The following is a 19,821-nucleotide window of genomic DNA, read 5'->3' on the forward strand; positions in this document are numbered from 1 at the left end:
TTGTTGAGTACTTTGACAAACACCAGATCAGGTCATATTTAGTTTGTTGATTCAGATTAAAAGCCAAGGGAGTGGTCATGCGCAGAGGAGTTATTTGTGACCTTGATTGTTGATTGTAGTTAAATTTTACGGTTGATACCACGCATTTCCTTTGTTTTTATGCTGTAAACTAATCGAGCAAACCGTCATTCGATCAACGTATAAGTAAAATTTTATAATTCATGAAAGCAGAACGAACATGAAAATTGGCATTTGCTTCTAATATATCTGCCCTTGCAACTACGACGCAACATTTTTCCTCATTGGACAGAACTGTAACTATGTACGATGGCAACCGGTTTACCTTGCTTATATAATATTCACTCAGTATTAGTGACCTTAGCTTAAGATACACCGGTTCTGCCTACGGCTACTGGCAGGCGACTAGTCAAGCAACTGGAGTCACAACACTCAAAATTGTATCAAGAATTTGTTCCTGAAAATCACTCCATTAGCCGCAGTGATCAGACATTTTCTTTGTTTTCAGCTAACACAACCCTGTAGCAATATACGTGACCGACTGGAAGCCTAAGGGTGGGAGTGTTGGCATATCCCAAAGTTCAAGATCGCTAGGAAGATGGTTTCTAACTATTCACCAAATAGCCTCAGAGCTCTTAGAAAGGTGTGTGGCTCTAACAGAAAGTCGGACCAGGTATTAAACAAAGCAACGTGAAAGCAAGGAAGGTGCCGGGAAATAAGAGAGCGAAGCGTTATTAAGAAGACGTCAGTAAGCTAGTTGATTGTTTTTCCTCTGGTTTAATGGGTAACCCTTTCGTCCAAGAAATGGAGTCTCTTGTTAACTTTGCCACTTGCGTAGTGCTGACTTAAAATGTTGCAGAGGATCTTGTTAGCAGTAACGAGAAAGGTCGAGAACAGAAGAAAAATTTTGTACACTAATACTGTAAATCTTTCGGATCACGGTTCCAAGCTTGAACGTAAAGACATTTAGTACCATGTCCAAGAAAAGTGTATGTTAAGGCTGCAGAAGACAAGGTTATTACTGGATAGCGCTGACAATGACCTCTTTGGGCGGCTACATATTTCTGCTAACACCCTACAAATCAATTTGAAAGAAGCTTTGTGCCATGAGTTGTCCCCAATTCCACGCGCACTCGCATACCAAGATGACCACTTGTGAAAAACTTATAAGAGTATTCTATTAACCACAATTGAGAAAGAGGTCAACGTCGTTGGACAATAAGTAACTTACCATTTTTTAGCGATTTCATTAAGCAAAGAATTAGGAAGTAAATGGTGATCCAGGCTCCAGCCGCGTTTTCATGCTGGACCGAAAGGTGCGTGAGATAAAAACCCCGTTTACTCCTAACCTATACCACAAATCGACCTTACAAATTATTAGGCAATAACCATCAGGAGGTCTTGTTCTACCAAAATCCGATATCAAACCTTTAATGACCTGTGGGTTGAACGAAACGACAATTTTCTGACCGCATCTACTGGACTATATCGCATGACGTTTTGATAGGTCAAGTTCATGGTCGATTCTAAAGTTAACAGAGGCGACTCGTGCGATCGGCTATATTCGCTTCGCTTGCCACCCCTTGAATAACTGCTCTGCGCCCTGTGGCCATGCCAAGCAATAAAGAGGAGAAAATGCAGATCTCTAAGCTGAAAAAGTCTTACGAATTCGACGATCTTTTAGCCATGGTCGGCGGTTTCGGTCGATATAACTTTCTGCTGTATTCATTTTTGTGTGTGATGACAGTACCCATCGGCTTGCAGCAGCTTGTACAGGTGTTTTACGGCGCAACTCCTAAGTATTCCTGCGTTTCTTTTTCACACACACTGGGAAACAACACATGCACAGTTCTTAAGGCTGGAACATGTTGTGAAAAATGCACTGAGTACAATTTTAGCGGCCGTTTGACTAGTGCCGTGACAGAGGTAAGAGTTACTTTACTTTATATCAGTTTCTTTCCACGAGAGGTGTAAACTGTTAAGCTTTAAGCTTGTAGTAGAAACTGAAGTTAAAATATGACTCGCGTGAACGAAGAAAAACTTCGTAAAGAAATTTACATGTAACCCTAACACAAATCTGTCAGTTTCATATGTCCTCGTCTAGCAACCTTTAACACCGACTGACTCTCCGGATTAATTGCACTGATTACGTAAGTTTCGCTGGCTCGCTTTGCCAAGATCGCTGAACGTTTATTAAACTAAATAAAATCTTAAACTATGGCAAGCCAAATGTAGCAATATTCCATTTGTTTAATTTTATATGTAGTCTTGTATTATGTATTCAACTACGCGTTTAATATTCAACTAACGCGTTATTCAATATTCAACTTTCCATTCAGCATTCAACTATTTATTTTATATTCACTTCTTCATTCACCCATTCAATTATCTATTCAACAATTTCTTACTTCAATTTCTTATTTCAAACTACTTATTCAACATTCAACTATAATTTTTAAAACATTCAACTATTCATGCAAGATTCAACTTTAATTCAAGATTCAACTATTCGTTTCAGTTCATTAACTCTTTTGAGCCCTCTATGGAGGGGGGCATGGGGGTTCACGGTATTGCGGTATTAAGTTTTTGTTTCAAGCGGTATGTCGGTATTTTTGATTTTGATGTGCGGTATAGCGGTATCATCTAGCCCTGCGGTATACGGGTTTGCATCATTTTGGTTAGCGGTATTCGCAAAAGAAGATCCTTCACGGTATTGCGGTACCATTTATTTGCTCTCTCCTGTCTAATACAGATCAATACAATGTGTACCCTGGGTGCCAGAGACTTTTCTAGCGCGGTTTCTGTCGTCTCCTTTTTTCTACGCGAAGCTGGTTCGTGACGCGCGCGTCGGTCTCGTTCCGAAGATTTTCGGAAAAGCCAGCGAATCGATCTTTTCAACCTATATGTATCAGGCTCTGTATCAGGCTGTACAAAATATCGAGTTTCAAGTGATACATATATATATATGTTCAAATTTACAAGCTGTATTTGTCTCTCTGTAAGCTATATATACGCAATTTTCAACCCATTTACAACACAGTGCAGCATATACTCAGTGATACAACCTATATTTTAGTTTTTAACACTTTTGTCACGCTTGCCGTTCCATAGCCCTCACTACTTCTGGTAAGCGACGCATTGCTTGTTAAAAACATGGCGGCGGCGGCTAGAATGCCGGATACGGAAATAGAAGCTTATGAAGATGATACAAGGCTCCATTCCGATGTGTTGGAGTCTGACCTTCCAAGGTTTCAGTTGACTCGGTTCTTCAAAGAACTGACCAGATCTCCCAGAGATTGTGGAGCAGCATATTGTTGTCGATCAAATGGTGTGTTTGCTTCGCATACGTACTCCGAGAGAGTAGTTCGAATTTAATGTTAACGCTTATGACAAAGAAACCTTAGATAATCTCTCATCAGCGTTCAGTTATGTTTTGTCAGCCCTGAAAAGAATGTTTCTCGCAGGCTTAAAAGTCGTAAACCAGGTTTTCGACATATCTGCAGAACTACTTGAAGACCTTCTGGCTTAATGATTTAAGCTGATTTACTTGCGCCAGAATTGCGCAGATGTTGGGAGTATCTCGTTGGACTATATCAATAACGATCTAAGATTATGGCTTAGAAGGTTTTAGGTTGTTTAGTAATCTGTCTGATGACGAGTTAGCTAGACGACGTAGTGCGAGATTATGTACGTGACAATGATCAACAACTCCCCTATCAACTCTGATCCTTAATGGCCAACGTTCACCATCCCTGTTGACAGCATCCAAAAACAGGTCAACCACTGTCTCTGACAGGTTAAATATATTATATGCCTCGTGAACTCATCGATACAACCATGAATGACGAGCTTCCAGCGAATTAAAGAATGGTGCCTATCCAAGTGCCATAATGAATTGGGCCATGGGACCTGGTACTGATACCCTTTCTGAGACAAGAATTCCCCACCTCAAAGCCCTGTTTTGTGGGTCCAATCGAGCTAAACATTCCCTTACTCTTCTTCTTTACACTCTCAATCCCAGGGATCTTAAATATCCCGTTATGTACACTTGTCTACTTGTTGCTCCATGTTCACGAAACCTTACCAAAGGTTTCTTTGTCATAGGCGTTAACATTCTAACCGCTGTCTCGGAGTTTTTGAAGCAAACGCACCGTTTGATAGAAAACAACAATATGCTGCTGCACAATCTCTGGGAGATCTGGTCAGTTCTTTGTAGAACTTAGCCAACTGGAACCTTGGAAGGTCAGACGCCAACACATCGAAGTGGAGCCTTGTGTCATCTTCATAAGCTTCTATTTCCGTAGCCGGCATTCTAACCGCCGCCGCCATCTTTTTGACAAGCACTGAAATGCGTCACTGACCAGAAGTAGTGAGAGCTCAAAAGAGTTAATGAACTGAAACGAATAGTTGAATGTTGAAATAAAGTTGAAAGTTGAATGAATAGTTGAATGTTTTAAAAATTAAAGTTAAATTTTGAATTACTAGTTGAAATTGTTGAATAGATAATTGCATGGGTGAATGAAGAATTGAATATAAAATGAATAGATGAATGTTGAATGGAAAGTTGAATTTTGAATAGCGCGTTGAATGTCGAATATAAGTTGAATATTAAACGCATAGTTGAATACGTAATACAAAACTACATATAAAATTAAACGAATTGAATATTGCTACATTTGGCTTGCCATACTCTAAGTCACTATTGACTCAGAGGCCATGAGGGCGAGAGGAATAATTGTTTTAGTAAAATCCAACTAGTTGGTCAAAAATATCGAGACAAAACAACTTTAGCTAGCAAAACGCGATTCAGCCGCTATTGTTTTGGTTTTCAAAGCCGGCGCCTTTCGCTACTGGTATATAGGCTGTAACATATAGCCTAGTAGTAGCTCAACCATTAAGAATGCAGCATTGATAAGAGACCGCTAGTTGGATTTTGCTAATGATGCTTAGTTTCCCCTGTACCGGGATAAAGTCGCCTCCCGGCGAAGCGCGCCCGCCCGGGCAGCTCATGTTGGCTCGTGTTATCAGTACATTAGTCTGGAAGCAAGCAAGCAAGCAAGCAAGCAAGACTTTTCGCTTCCAGAATATCATCAGCTAGTAGGCGAAGGGAGGCTAAGTATTTCGCTTTCCGACGCCCACAATAAAAACGGTCATCGATCACGCAAAAATGCGAGACACTTTAGCCTACAGTGCACCTGCAAACGGGCGCAATTCTCCCAACATTGTTGGGAACTCCAAAGAAGGTAAATAAGGGCCTGTTTACATGGAGGTGGGGGACCCCAGATAGGTGAAGTAACATATGGCGGGTCAAACCTTCTATCATGTAAACGTGATCAAATTAAAATGAAAGATTATGTGGACAGGAGGGTTACCCACCAAAGCGGGTTACCTCACCTACTTGGGGTCCCCCACCTCCGTGTAAACAGGCCCTAAAGACGGCTAGAATCGAATCGTACCATAATGAAGTGGGATTTTCTTGAGTTAACTGAAGAAGTAGGAGTGAGGAAAGTATGTAAAAATTCGTCTATAAACCAAAATTTCTCACCTCCGCCACTTCCTCCAAAACGTTTCACTTTAAACCCTTGTTGTGTGACACTAGGCTAACATGACTCACCTACTTAGCACTGTTTTCAAAATACAACGCACCCGGAATTAGTGAGATAAAAAGGTCAACGTTTCACTGTTCAACTTCTTGTATATTTTTCAAAAATGGTGACAAACAAAAGCAAATACAACGCTGTAAATAACTTCTAAAAGCGAAAAGATGTAATTTGTAATAGAATTAAATGTGGTCGATCTAAGCTGATCTTGCTTGAATTCATAAAAACAAATAAAGTATGCAGAACACATTGCTGATATGACATCTACATATCCGATTATCTTAGAACGGAAATTTTCCTTTATGAAAAAATCGCCAACGTTTCATTTGCGAACGAGGGTCACAAAATAGACACCAGCTCCCGGGCGAGAAAACCTGAACACTTGAGATCGAGGCAAAATGTGCCATGCCGGTCCAAGATGGTGTCCAAACCGTGAAATCGCATGGCATACGGAACAGTTACTACATCATGTACGGTACACAAATAGCAAGCGTTCTCCTTCGTCGAACGCAAATATACATTAACTTGCTGTGTTTTTCTTTCTTTCTATTTCCCCCTCGCTTTCAGTGGGACTTAGTATGCGATAGGAAGCACTTGAAAGCGATGACCCAGACCGTATTCATGGGCGGGCTGTTGGTTGGTTCGGTAGCCTTCAGTGCTTTGTCTGATCATGTTGGTCGCAAGATCGTGGCTTTCCTCAGTATCTTTTTCCTGGTAAGTATAACCGGGCGCAAGAAAGAATTATAAATGATGCTGACGTAGCTTCAGAAAACAGCCCGCGAAATGACGTCAGAGAAACGAGCGCTGAAATTCCATACTGATGACGCGTCACAACCCAGATCTGGCTAGTGCTTCTGATTGGCTGAAGCAAATTTCCTAAGCGGCGCGACCAATCAGAAGCGCTACCCAGGTCTGGGTAGTGATACGTCATCAGTTTGGAATTTCTGCGCTTGTTTCTTTCGCGGGAAAACCAGTGGTGGCGTTGCGAAATGTCAGCTGTTTTCTCAGGGTATTGCTAACGTAGCAGGAGCCTTTTAACCAGATATATCACGGTTACTATGACTTGCTCGTTTCTATTAGTTATTAAAATTAGCTTCAAACACTGCTAACAATGCTCTGCCTACAGTCACCATGATCTCATTTTAGCAGCTAAAGCTAAATGAAAAGGCGGTCGCAACAACTCCTAACATTGCTGGTCCCTGGCAATGTTAAAAGTTGTTGCGTCCGTTTGTACATAGGATTCTAAAAGGTTGACTGGTCTCAAACTTTGCGTAACAAATCCCAACAACACGTAAAAACATGCAACAGGGCGTGCAAACGGACGTAACCTGTAACATCCAACAATGTTGGAAGTTGTTTGCCAACATAAAGTTGCGTCCGTTTGCACCGGCCTTAAGGCCGTATTTGGCTAATTCGTTATAGGTCCCATAGCTTCTAGTTGCCAGTCATTTTTGCTAAAAGTTCTTCTAGCTTTTTTCTCGTAAATTAAGTACTTTTTCAAAATAAAGTTGGAGAAAGTATTTTATACAACGTCTTTTACAAATATTGTTTTTGTTATTCACACTTATAACGAGTAAAACAATAGAATCTGTTGTTTCAAGAACCAATGTGCTTCTGGTCGGCACATTAACATCAGTAGCTGACGTCAGTTAGGAAGCAAATTTTAGCAAATTTTATTTTTCTTTCAAATTGTATATTGTGCCAGATCCCCGTATATTTCAGAAAAATGGCTAATAGGCCAGTTGGATTTATTTGAATAGACCTTATTCAAGATGCCCGCCATCTTTGGTCGCGCTCTACGATCGATGGCATAACAGCTATGTCACGTGGTATTTCAGGGTTGCAAACCAGTGATAAAATTGCCAATACGAGTAATCGCGGTCGAGTTTGTTTATTCTATCGAAACGAGACGACGATTTCATAATCATTCAAAACGGACCTATCGAGTTTTCGCAAGATTAACGTCATTACTGTTTGACATGAGGACATCTACGGTCGCTACTGCATAGAAAAAAGTAACAATGATCACTTCCACCCACATTTTGACATTATCGTTTTTAAGATGAAAAGGTCTTCATTTTCTGTTGTCTAGAATAAACAAACTCAACCGCGATTTCTTCCATTGGCAATTTTTTTCACTTGTTTGCCCCCTGAGAGACCACGTGACGTTGCTTTTATCCCATCAGTCCTTGGGCATGAGCAAAGATGGCATGTCGTTAATACGGTCTATTAACGCTAGAGTCCAATGCTGAGGGGTATAAAAGAAACGAAATCTCTTTGAGATTCAGGGATGAATAATTCATTTCTTTTGTTTTATACCCCTAAGCATCGAAGCCGGCAGCATCATTTTTCTTGTTTACATCCTTGTGTTGGAGTGAATAGAGAAAAGTGTGACCTCACGTTACCTTGGTAACAAACTTTCTGGATCACAACAATATCAAGAAACGACGACGGCAACGGCAACGAGAACGGAAAAAAAGCAAAAGTTTAAGATTAGCAAAACAATAACTTTGCACTTGCATTACGTTTTTTTGTACATCTGCAACATGAAACTTCCTAATTTCTCGCGCCCGCTTTATGGAGTAGGTGAACACAACAAAAAGATTTCTTCATTTTTCTAATCTAAGATTCTGTCCTTTCGGATTCAACCCCAGAAAATGTCGTCAACATTTTACAAATTAAATGGAATCAAATAAGATCGTCGCTGAAGTTTGAAACAGTGTAAATCACTTTTTAAGTGACGCTCTCTGTTTGTTATCATCCAGAAATTCTGCTACCATGGCAACGTGACATAACGACTTCTCCTCTCTGTTGCAGTCGTTTTTGTGCGTGGAGAAACTCCGAGACTAACTAATTAAGGATCCCAGTCAGGGATCTTTAGATTCCAAGACAGGGACAAGGGTTTTCTCATTACTAAGTATTGCGTGCAGGCGAACCAGCGTTATTCTGGCGGGAAAACGCAATAACCATCGTCATCCTACTAGTTACAGGCTTTGACGAGAGTGTCATAGTGAAGGAAACAAGTTATAAAATGTTAAATATTTGTGCAAAAAGGGGAAATGAAGATTTCGGGAGTGTCTATTTTTATGAGAATATGCACGAAAAAAGTCAAATGTCATCCTCGTCCTTGAATGTAAAGGTGTCTACTGTCTACTATAGCGGAGCACCATGAGTAAGAAAATTTGGTTATCCACCCGAAAATTTGATAGTGACTTGTAGTCACGTGACCGTACGCCCGTCCGCCCGCACCAAACTGATATCAATGTAAAATACATGTTACCCAATCAACAAAGTTGACGAATTTCGTTGGAAGAACAATATGATATACCGGAGGAGGGAGCAGTGAAAAAAAAAAGCGATCAGCAATACAAGCAACAAATTTTTTTGTGACCACATACGACGTTTTCTCCATAAGACGTGGAACTCGTAAGTTTCACGTTACAACAACAACGGCAAAGAAATGTACAAAAAAGTGTGCAACACGTGCAAAGAATGTCTTTTTTTGGCCAGTTACACCTTTTTTTTTGCCGTTCTCGTTGCCGTCGCCGTTTAGCATTATACAATTTTGTCTTTGGTTTGGGCAAATTATAAGTATATCAACGAGAGCTTCGCTTTTAACCTTGGCTAAATCTATATAATATTACCCCAGGGTGCTGGTGCCACAGTCTCCGCTGTCGCAGACTGTCTTTCCTTGTTCACATTGTTTCGTTTCGTGGCTGGAGCTGGTACAGCTGGCTGCCTTCTCTCTCGGTTCGTCTACTGCATGGAGATTACACAGATCAACAATCGTACAGCAGCGGGAATGGTTAACAACATCTTTGTTAGTGTTGGCTTTGTAGTGCTGTCGCTTTTGGCTTATCTAATTCGAGACTGGAGGTATCTTATGCTCACTGTGTCTCTACCTGGACTGCCACTGCTTCTCTGTTGGTGGTAAGGAAATTTTACTTTAAACCTTCTTTCTTTACTAACCTGCAGTCTGCATAGCTGTCTCTCGTCGATTTCTGCTATTTCGAGAAAGGTTGTCGGAAAAAATGCGCCGGCGACAATCCCGAAAGGTAACATGGGTTATGTTCAATACACTGTTCCGGAGATTGTAGCTGTCGAACCTGTTTTTGTTGCTTTCCTCTAGCACTCACAAACAAACGTCCATGGCCTCTCGTGCCAATCTTTCCAATTTTTTTGAAGAACAGTGAACTCAAAACTACCCACAATACCTTTTGGGATTGTTGCGTGCACTTTTTCGGACAACCTTTCTCGAAATAGCTGTATACCCAAGGCTCTCTCGATTAGGTTGATTGTATAGCCCCACTGGAAATCCAAGACATTCTTGGATACTGGATTCCAGTCTTTGTCAGTGGAACTTGGATTCTGGATTCCAATCGTTAGTGGGATTCCGGAATCCTTGAGATGTATTCCGGATTCCAAAGCCCAGGATTCCGGCTTCCACTAGCAAACTTTTCACGCATTCTGGAATCCGGATTCCCTTACATGCGGCGAAATACTGCCGTCTCTTCTCGTTCCTTTGAGGAGAGACAGCTGCATTCGCAGGCTAATATAATAGCCCCCGTGCGTCTGTTTCAAAACGAGGGTAGATGCTCAGCCTTTGATATGGAAATCATTTTTCATTCTCATGCAAATAAAACTCATTTTCACAAGAAAGGTTGTGCACCTAGCCTCATTTTGAAAGTGAGGGTTTTTGGACCTCGGAAGTGGCCTATTGTTTTGTCGAGGCCCAGGAATAAAATCAGCATAATGATAATAGAACTGAGTGGAGTCCAATTCAGTCTGTAATCATACGAGTGCGATTTGTTTAATCACGAGTACGATTACAAAACGAATTGGAGGATATGAAGTTCTGTTACCAATTAATCATAACTATAACAAAATGTATTATATTTCAGGCTTTTTTTTAATTAAAACACAAGAAATTGCGAGTGTTTTTTTGCTAGCAGTGAAAAAAAGCCATTTAAGCGCGCGCGTGCGATGGCGGGTACTGTCCGATTACAGGCATCACGCGTACTGTCCTATAACACTGTCCTATTAGTGCTGAAATCAGGACAGTTGATAGCCAATCAGATTTGAGAATTTTGTTATAGTTATTGTTAAAGATAAAACAGTGTCGAAATAGTGTATAGTATAATGAATGTACCAAAAGATTAAACTTTGTTTTAAAGCTTAAAGGGGCTGTGTCACGACCAACTAGTTTTATTTTGTTAATGCAGCCATCTAGGCGTCCTAAATTGCAAAGGAACTTAACGTTGCCGAAGAAATTACTTGCAAAGGACAAATCACTCCTTCAAGTTAAACAAATATATCCTCTAAGCATTGCACTGTTTGAATTTTGATAAATTTCACTTGTGATACAGCTCCTTTATGGAGGCATCAAATAACAGGCTTAATGTTCTGTTAACTTATTTCCGAGGATCATTCCAGAATCCCCTCGTTGGTTAATCGCTAAGAATCGTCTGGACGAAGCGCATGAGCTGCTAATGAAGTATGCAAGGAAAAATCGAGTAAACGTAGACTCCGAACATCTCCATCACGCCATACAAGAGTTTAAGAAAGAAGAAGACAAGAATCGGAATCAGTTTAGGAAAACTTATGGAATTCTTGACATGTTCAGAACACCAAAGCTTAGAAAAAGAACCGTCATTTGTGGATTCAACTGGTAAGTCCACCAGGGGGGTACTCCTGGCAATTCTTGGTGGGGGTGTACCGCGGAGCTCTTTCAAATCCTGACCTTATTTCAGACCAAAAAATGTCATTTTTCACACCCGTTTTCAGACCAGTGGAACGTGCCGATAACTTTTGGGGCCCGAAAAGCTGTTGTATGTTTGCCGTGCTTGCATTCAAGATCAAAGTTTCATTAAATTGCAATTAATTAGCGAGGCAAAACTAACCGATTTGTAAGCTAGGAACTGTGCTACTATTTAACAGGTTTTGATTTCAAAATTTGCCTTTGGAGCCGAAAAGTTACCTGGCCTTTCGAGAAACGGGCCCTTGGCCTCTTAGAAATTACTTCATCATAACTTAGATTAAGACGCCAACACTTCGAATTCGCGTATTTCTTTCTTTCTTATTCATTTGAAATTGAAATGATAAATACTTTCGCAAAAAGAAAGCGGCGCAAAAAACCATACTCTTTTGGGCGGTCCGTATCTTTCTGGCTTATATTCAACAATTCGTCAAGCCCGAATGGGCTATTGGGATATTCACTCAGAGCCCATGCGGGCGAGAGGAAGAATTGTTTTAGTAAAATCCAACTAGATGGTCAAAAATATCGAGACAAAACAACATTAGTTAGCAAAACACGATTCAGCCGCCATTGTTTTGGTTTTCAAAGCCGTCGCTTTTCGCTACTGGTGGGCTACAACCTAGTAGCTCAACCAATCAGAACGCAGCATTGACAATAGACCACTAGCTGGATTTTACCAAAAGGGAGTATCCCCCGGGGTGAGTCCGTAGAATTGAATCTCTAAGCATATAGGCAATTCAGCGAACAAATCAAAAGGCCCAATCTTTCCATGTCAAACATTACGTAATTGTACCTGGCTACTGGTTAGCAATTGCGCGTTGGATAGATAGTAAACCTGAAACCGCCCTCGTTTAATACTGCGGTTTTTAGGTTATTAGGTTATTTGATTTTCACCCTTCCACCCACTCTTAAAGTCGAATACAGGTCGCGCATCGTAGAGCAGATCTGAAGAAATATCCACAACTAAACGCAACTATTCATATTGCTTTCTTCTTGCAGGTTTGCGAATGGATTGGTGTACTTTGGAATAAGCTTAAATGTGGGAAACTTAGCAGGCGACATGTACCTCAATTTCTTTTTCTTGAGCATTGTGGAAATTCCTGGAGCATTGCTACTCTGGTTTTTACTAAAACGGTGGGGCTGATTTTATATTCAAACCAACAATCGATCAATAATTCTGGGGTGAATATGCCGTAAATACTCGAATTTATGCCCGGGGTGCTTGTTATGAGTCGAGAAGGGGTGCTGCTCTATAATTGAAGGGTAGCGGTTATGGTTGGTTTTTCAAATTTCTTAAAATGGTATGGACTTGATTTCTAGTAGATATAAACTGAAACAGTAAACTAGAAGTTATTATCTGTAAGGGAAAACACAAATATGTGTGTTAATGTCCCTTCGAAAGTTCTTCTTCCTCCTACTAGTGCTCTAGTTTTTTACCATATATTTGGTGATTTTATTTTCCAGGGGGAGGGTTGGGGGACGTGCATTTAAGGAGTCACTAAATCATAATAGCTTCTATGGGGAAAGAGAACGCTAACTGGAGCATTTAAGGTTAAAACCTCCATTACAATGATGATAGAAACTGTTCATATCGCCAGGGTTGTTAAGGGAACATACATCTTTTTTTACTACAGCGAATGTGATCACTTTCAAAGTAATTTCAGGCTGTTAAGGTTTCCCAATGTTGTTCTTGGTTTCCTTAATAACTTACAATGTTTGCTTAATTGTTAATAAGAATTTATCAATGGCACTTAAAATAACCTATAGTAATTTACGTTTCACACGACAATATTATTTTCTGACCTGTAAGTCAACCTTCCTTGTAAGTTCCTGTCAATGAAAAAAATGCCGGGCTCATCTGAATTAGACTTAACCGATGGTACGCTTATTTTTATCACCCTTGGAACCAGCCTCATCCATTATCCGTTCTTCTCACGTTTTTACTTGGCACATTTGTTATTACTTTGAGTGTTCACTGGTTGCAGTGTTCGCCAGTATGTGTTTACTCAGTGAACGGCGAGATGAATGCGAACAATAACTCAGTTTACTGTTTTTTTTTCTCTAGATATGGTCGCCGTATACCATACGCTTCCTTCATGATCTTTGGAGGACTGGCAGGAACGCTAGTATCAGCCGTTCCATCGCATGAAGGTAAATAAAGGCCTGCGCACGCGCCGTCTCACTTCCGGATTCAGCGAAAACTAAATTCAGTCAGTTGACGCACGAAATATCGCCCATACCGCTAGCCCTTGCATTTGCTGTCACGAGGTAGAGGCCAATTTTGCCCTAATACGTCAAAGGTTGTTTTCCTCGTTAAATGTATATCAAAACGTTGAGTTGGCTTAGAGTTGTACCCCCGGGGGGAGGGGGGGTACTCCTTTATATCGCCTATACGGAGGTGTGCCGCTGGACAGGGCATGGTTTTCGTCTTCTCTGTCCTAAACAGGTGATATAATTTCGCACGAGTCTGTCCTAAACAGGGTAGATAATTTCGCTCAAGTCTGTTCTAGTAATAAAATTGAGGGAGTTGTCCTAAACAGGGTATTAAAATTGAGGATGTCTTCCTAAACAGGGTCAGGGTTTCAAACCCTCAGCGGCTCACCCATACCCAAATATTGGTCGAGTACCCCCCCCCCCCGGGAGTTGTGCAAAAGTACTTAAAACGCACGTCAAAGGTATTATAGCTTTGCCATGCTTTTCTGCCTTTTTCAGACCAACTTTTTGGGATAATATAATATATAGATTTAGCCAGGGCTAAAAGCGAAGCTCCAAATTTATAATTTAAATCAAACAATAAACTTTTAATCCACAAATCATTTAACTTAAGGGCACATTCATGTGACTTTTGAGGGAAAGGCTAAGTTATTTTAGAGTGAAACATCTTACATCAAATTGATAACCTTATATGTACACCCAAAAAATAGCAAACATCTTCGATCACATTCAGGATCACAGTAGATTAGGCGTCGAAAACAAATTCTTGGAAAACAAATCACGCCAAATTTTTTTGCCTTCGACAGGTTTACTTTACAAATTCTTGCCAACAAATCTGGGGGTGTTTAAACCAACCTTTTATAATTTTTATACACCACATTTGAGGTGAAGCAGTACTATTTATCATACAGAGCTCGGACAGAATGCGGTATTTCACAATTTTTCAAAACAAATTGCACTCAGTCAATATTCAGGACGAGCCAAACCATTCAAAAATTTCAGAAAATTTCCAAAATCACCCATACGGCCAGCTGGTTCTCGTTTCTATTAGTGCGAGCTGTCAGTGTGGTCGAGTGTTTGAATGAACTTTAACAGAGTTACGCTTCAACATAATAGCGAATTTATTATTATTATTTTTGTTATTTTATGGTTTCAGTTATAACGATGTGTAATCTTATAAAGCGTTTGATACGCGCGACATTTTTGAGTACTCCTGCGAGCGATGGTCATGAACGATGAAAACAAACGGCACGGACAAGAGTGACAAGCGATTAAAGTTGCAAGAGAGACTACTAAAAATAAAAAAAAGAGGTATAATTCGGTGAAACATTTACAGAGACAACAATTTTCATTCACGAAGAAAAGTATTAAAGTGTCTCTAAAAATCCTGAGTCTTTAAGCGTAAAGCTTAAGTTTATGTTTTAGCCGGCTTCCCAGCGTGGTGTTTACTGTTTTCGAAGGTGAACTCCTCGAAGCAAGAAAATCGCTCAAAGTTTTCTTTCTCCAGCCAAATTTATAACTAAATATCCTTCGGAACGTTTTCTTTCTATTTGTGGTGAGCAAATATATCTGAAGGCTTTTTAAAGTTCTGTAAGCTTATATCAAACCTGATACTAGGTCAGATCATTGACTCAAATCCTGCAAACGTGCATAAACTTGCCGGATAAACTATCAGCGTGAACTGTGCAAGACTTCATGAAACACAAACATCAAATAAAATAATTACTTAGGCTTACCATTCGAGATTCAGTTCCTGAAAGCTATCAAGGGAGGCCACAGTTGCTTGAGACTTTTAACCCTCTTACGCATTAAGCACGGTGAAAAACGAAAACGATGCCATCCGAAATCGAATTACCGAATTTTGACAAGCGACGCATTTCTCAACCAAAAACCAGTAAACATACCAGCCATGAATAACAGAAGACTCTTGATAGCAGCTGTATTTCATTTTGTACCTCCAGAGGAAAAAGACAGTTAAAAACATCACAAGTTGACACAAAACTCTGTCAGCTTCAGCTGTCAAAGTAAACTACTTTCAAGATGCTGCATAATTTTTCCGCATAAACTCACCTGTCAAATTTTGACCAATCAGAGTATAAAAATTGGACGTAGAGCGTGACCAACGCGTGACCATGGAAAGATAAGGCCTTCCCCGCCTGTACTTTTAAAAAAACTGGATGAATTTTCGCTTCCGAGGTCAGTTTGAAATCAAAATCCTAATAGTGCGGGGCCATAGTGACATAAACACAACATATTTGATATGAATCCTTGGAAAAAATAAACTTGAGCCTGCGATCATTTGAAACTGGTAATTTGTCAGCGGATAACTTTAAAAAATACTCGACCTCGATGGGTCGACACTTGAGCCCGCGGTACGGTCAGGTGATACTTGTCAGCGGATGCCCTGTTTTGATAACTGTCAATTGATCACAACATTGATGTGCAACCTGTGCAATTAGTTTTCTCTTGGGCTCCCAAACTAGCTAAAAGTGTGAGAGTAAACATTGGTTTTCCTGTGGTGCGGACGGACGACAGGCGGTCGGTGTACGGTCACGTGATTACCAAATTTTCTGGGATGGGTAGATTTACTTAGCAATGGGGCTCCGCCCACGCGCGCGCTTCGCACGCGTGTGTAGCTCCGCTATTAAATGTAATATAACCAAAGGCACCACTAAACCAATCCCCGATTTTAGTTCTCCTGCTTTTTTAAGCGAATCCTCATTGTTTAAAAAAGGAGGGGGCCGGCTGCGGTTGCAGCTTGTTCCTTTTCCAGATAATTCATATCACTTCCTAGAAAGCGGCGTGCCGAAGGTCAGCTAAGGTCATTAACGTGGAAGAGGTTAGTCTAAAAAAGCTGTGACTAGTTTTGACCCTAATTGTTGGCGTGCCGTCGTGGGTTGCGCACCTCTTTACAGCAAAACCTTGTCTTCTCTCTCTGGACAGTCATTAAGTATGGTCCGATTGCACAAACTGGAAGTTTGTAAAGATTTCCATCAATAAAAAACATCGTAATTGACACAAAGCAAGCAATTACCTCACGTGTGAAGCCAACAGGGCTACATCAACCAGAATGCAGCGACATATCGGGGAATTTTTCATTGGCGCCGGCAGTAAAGTTCAAAAAAATTTGTAAGAGAATTAATGGTGTGTGTGCGATAACAAATTTTAAAAAAGCGACCACCAGCGCGTACGTTTTTCTGTTTTACGCGCTTTTTAATTCCTCTTGCTAACTACCAGCATATGGGCTTTGTAGAGGAGGGATCAGTAGAATGATTTGAAACAGAAATCTCTTCGTTACGGTTTCTACAAGTATTATCGAATTTGCTTTGAAAGTCGGCTATTTACTTTGCAAAATGGAAGCTGTTCTTTAGGTGGAATATTTCGATGAATAAGGGCCTGTTTACATGGAGGTGGGGGACCCCACGTGGGTGAGGTAACCTGCTTAGGTGGGGTAACCCGCCTGTCCATATAATCTCTCATTTTAATTTTATCACGTTTACATGATAGGTGGGGTGACCATATAAGAGATAATATGTACAGGCGGGTTAGCCCACTTAAGCGTGTTACCTCACCTACCTGGGGTCCCCCACCTCCATGTAAACAGGCCCTAGATCGGCTAACTTCACGGCTGGCATGTATCAGGATGGCTTCTGGAAATTTCCTTATGTTTGTACTGACCCTCTTAGTTCCCCTCCCCCCTACCTGTATATTGATGAACTGAGTCAGTCACTCAATGAATTAACATATTACGTTTTCTTATGGTTTCTAAGAATTACAGTTCATTGTTACGATTCTGGCTGTCATTGGCAAAGCTTGCATCTTCGCCACGTTCTTGGGGATTTATGTTTTCACTGCAGAATTATACCCGACAGTCATCAGGCAAGTAAACCATCCAACTTTGTTGCATTATAACAGGCTATTATCTGCACTTCATGAAATAAAAAATGTAGGTGTTATTTGACCGATAGCTACAACTGATAGCTCTTGCAATGACACAAAAACCTTACCTTCTTTGGTGTAGACATAACCTCAGATTTACAACATTCCTTTACAAGTAAATGAAATTTCAATAAACTTTAAAAGTGATAGGAAAATCTTATGGCCTAGTTAGCTTTCTCACGTTTTTTCGTGACGTCATATCACGCCTACCAACGTTTTTGCATGACGCCACGTCCGCCATATTGGTGTTCCAAAACAACAACAAACGGCGGCCATGTTGTTGTTCCAAGTCAATCCCGTGGGAGCTGAACCTTATCCTTTTGTAGAAACGTTCTTTTGTTTACGTTCTTTTCCAACAAATTAAACGTTGATTCTGGATAATAGCGCAACCAAATGTAAACAAAATATTTTCAAATGATGACACAGAATTTAAAAAAATAGCCATAAAAATCTTTGTGCGAGAATTGCACGCTGTTTCAATTTTATTTGTAACAAAACACAGCTTATGGAAAGTTTTGTCAGTGAGGGTTGTTTAAAAGACAAAAAATGGTTTTGTTTTCTAAATTTTAAAACAGCAGTTGAGTCGTGATATTATTGATAAGCGGGTTTTATTAATATAAATGGCACTTTTCCTTTATTGTAGGAATACTGGCATAGGTGTGGTTTCAATGATGGCTCGTGTTGGCAGTATGATAACGCCATTCATCGTTTTATTGGTTTGTATATTTAACATTATTCCTCGAGCCCGAATGGGCTCTGAGTCAGTAGCCCATGAGGCCGAAGGCCGAATGGGCTATTGACTCAGAGGCCATGAGGGCGAGAGGGGGGCTCGTAGTAGGATGTTTTTTTTTTCAGATGGATGGGCCTATGACTGGGGGGGGGGGATATAAGTAGAGGGGGAGACTTAAGCTACAGTTTAACGTATCCTGCATCGACAGGCAGTGTTTCTTTTTTCAAACAGGGAAGGCTTATTCATTTAGCGATAATTCGCAATTGTTTTTCGTTCAAGGCTGACCTTCCAAACGTGAGCAAAACTCTACCGCTGGTCATTTTTGGAATTTTTGGGATTCTTGCGGGTATTTTGGCGCTTTGGCTTCCGGAGACACTTCACAGCCCCCTGGCCCAGACAGTAGAACAGGTGGAGGCGTGGGACGAGGACTACAAGATATATTGTTGCAGAAGCCATAGGTCCGCGAAGGAAGAAATAATCATGGAAATGTCGGATAAAGAAGAGGCCAACCAATCCTTAGTGTTAACTTAAAGATATTTTTCACCATGGATCCCACTTACAGTAATGTGAACTGAGTAGTCTCGAAATGAAAATAATCTTAACTGATTCCTCGATACCTCTTCTGAAAAGGCCAGGGTGAACCTAACCGCTAATAAAAGCACTTAGCCTTTTCGTAATGGAGTAAAACGTACTCCTTGTTTCGCCATTTCTCCCCATTTTCTTAGTATTTTGGCTCCTTTGTCAGAAGAAAGCTTTTCAAATTTGGGGCTCTGGACCGTAAGAAGGTCCTGTATGTGTCACGGCATTCTGGGCGATGATCCACTGACTTAAAAGTGAACTAAAAATTAAATAAATAGTACCATATGAAAGTATTAGTGAAGAAGGATTTTCTTAGAAGTCATTTTTTCAATTGTTTAAAAATAAATCACATGGAGGTACCATAACTAACTATCTGGCTGTGTATCCTGGAATCCTCAAACTGTCAGACTGTGGGTTTTTGTCGCAAGTACACTCGAATAATATACTTCGGTTAGCGGTCAGCTATGATTTTGGGTTTTACCTCGGTGTAAGAATCTGTGAACTTTTTCTTTGTTTCGCAACTTTTGTTTTTCCAGGTTCTATTGTGTTGACTTCTTTGTCTTCTTTGTTTTACGTTACCCGTGAGCGTAACAGGTTGTTACAACGAGGATGAACCCTCTTTTGTACGAAGTTTTGTGTATGTTTTAATGAATAACAAAGCTATAATAGAATAAAATTCAATCTTGTTAAAGGGCCAGAATTAGCTTTACTATACTATGCCCTTCTCCATACTTAATTTTCTTGCTAACTATATTATGGAGATCGCGAAAACAGACCAATACTCCGCGCGTTTTTCGCAGAAGTTTCCGGACATCTCTGCACATTACTTTCTTAGAGCCTAGGACAGCTTGGGGTTTAGCAGCAACGGGTGTTTCCGGTTAATCTACGACATAAATCGTAACGTGTTAATCAAAGGACCTTCGAATTAACCTTCCTTAGACCAGCCTTTTAGGTTTATCATTGGACCTTGCGAGTCGGCCTCGAGA

The 19,821-nt window shown here is 40.5% G+C and overlaps 2 protein-coding genes across 2 annotated transcripts in view; both read left to right on the forward strand.

The window, feature by feature from the left end:
• Window positions 1–19,821, forward strand: part of LOC140945411 (uncharacterized) — a 249,903-nt gene that overhangs the window by 184,209 nt on the left and 45,873 nt on the right. The window lies entirely within an intron of this gene.
• Window positions 1,566–19,118, forward strand: LOC140946787 (organic cation transporter protein-like). Its single transcript, XM_073395897.1, has 9 exons — window positions 1,566–1,944; window positions 6,186–6,332; window positions 9,268–9,548; window positions 11,041–11,286; window positions 12,373–12,507; window positions 13,439–13,524; window positions 17,358–17,466; window positions 18,170–18,242; window positions 18,536–19,118. The coding sequence occupies exons 1-9, from the start codon at window positions 1,630–1,632 to the stop codon at window positions 18,785–18,787; spliced, it is 1,644 nt and encodes a 547-aa protein (XP_073251998.1). The 5' UTR covers window positions 1,566–1,629; the 3' UTR covers window positions 18,788–19,118.

Source organism: Porites lutea, chromosome 8 (genome assembly GCF_958299795.1).
Source record: "Porites lutea chromosome 8, jaPorLute2.1, whole genome shotgun sequence".
NCBI lineage: Eukaryota > Metazoa > Cnidaria > Anthozoa > Scleractinia > Poritidae > Porites > Porites lutea.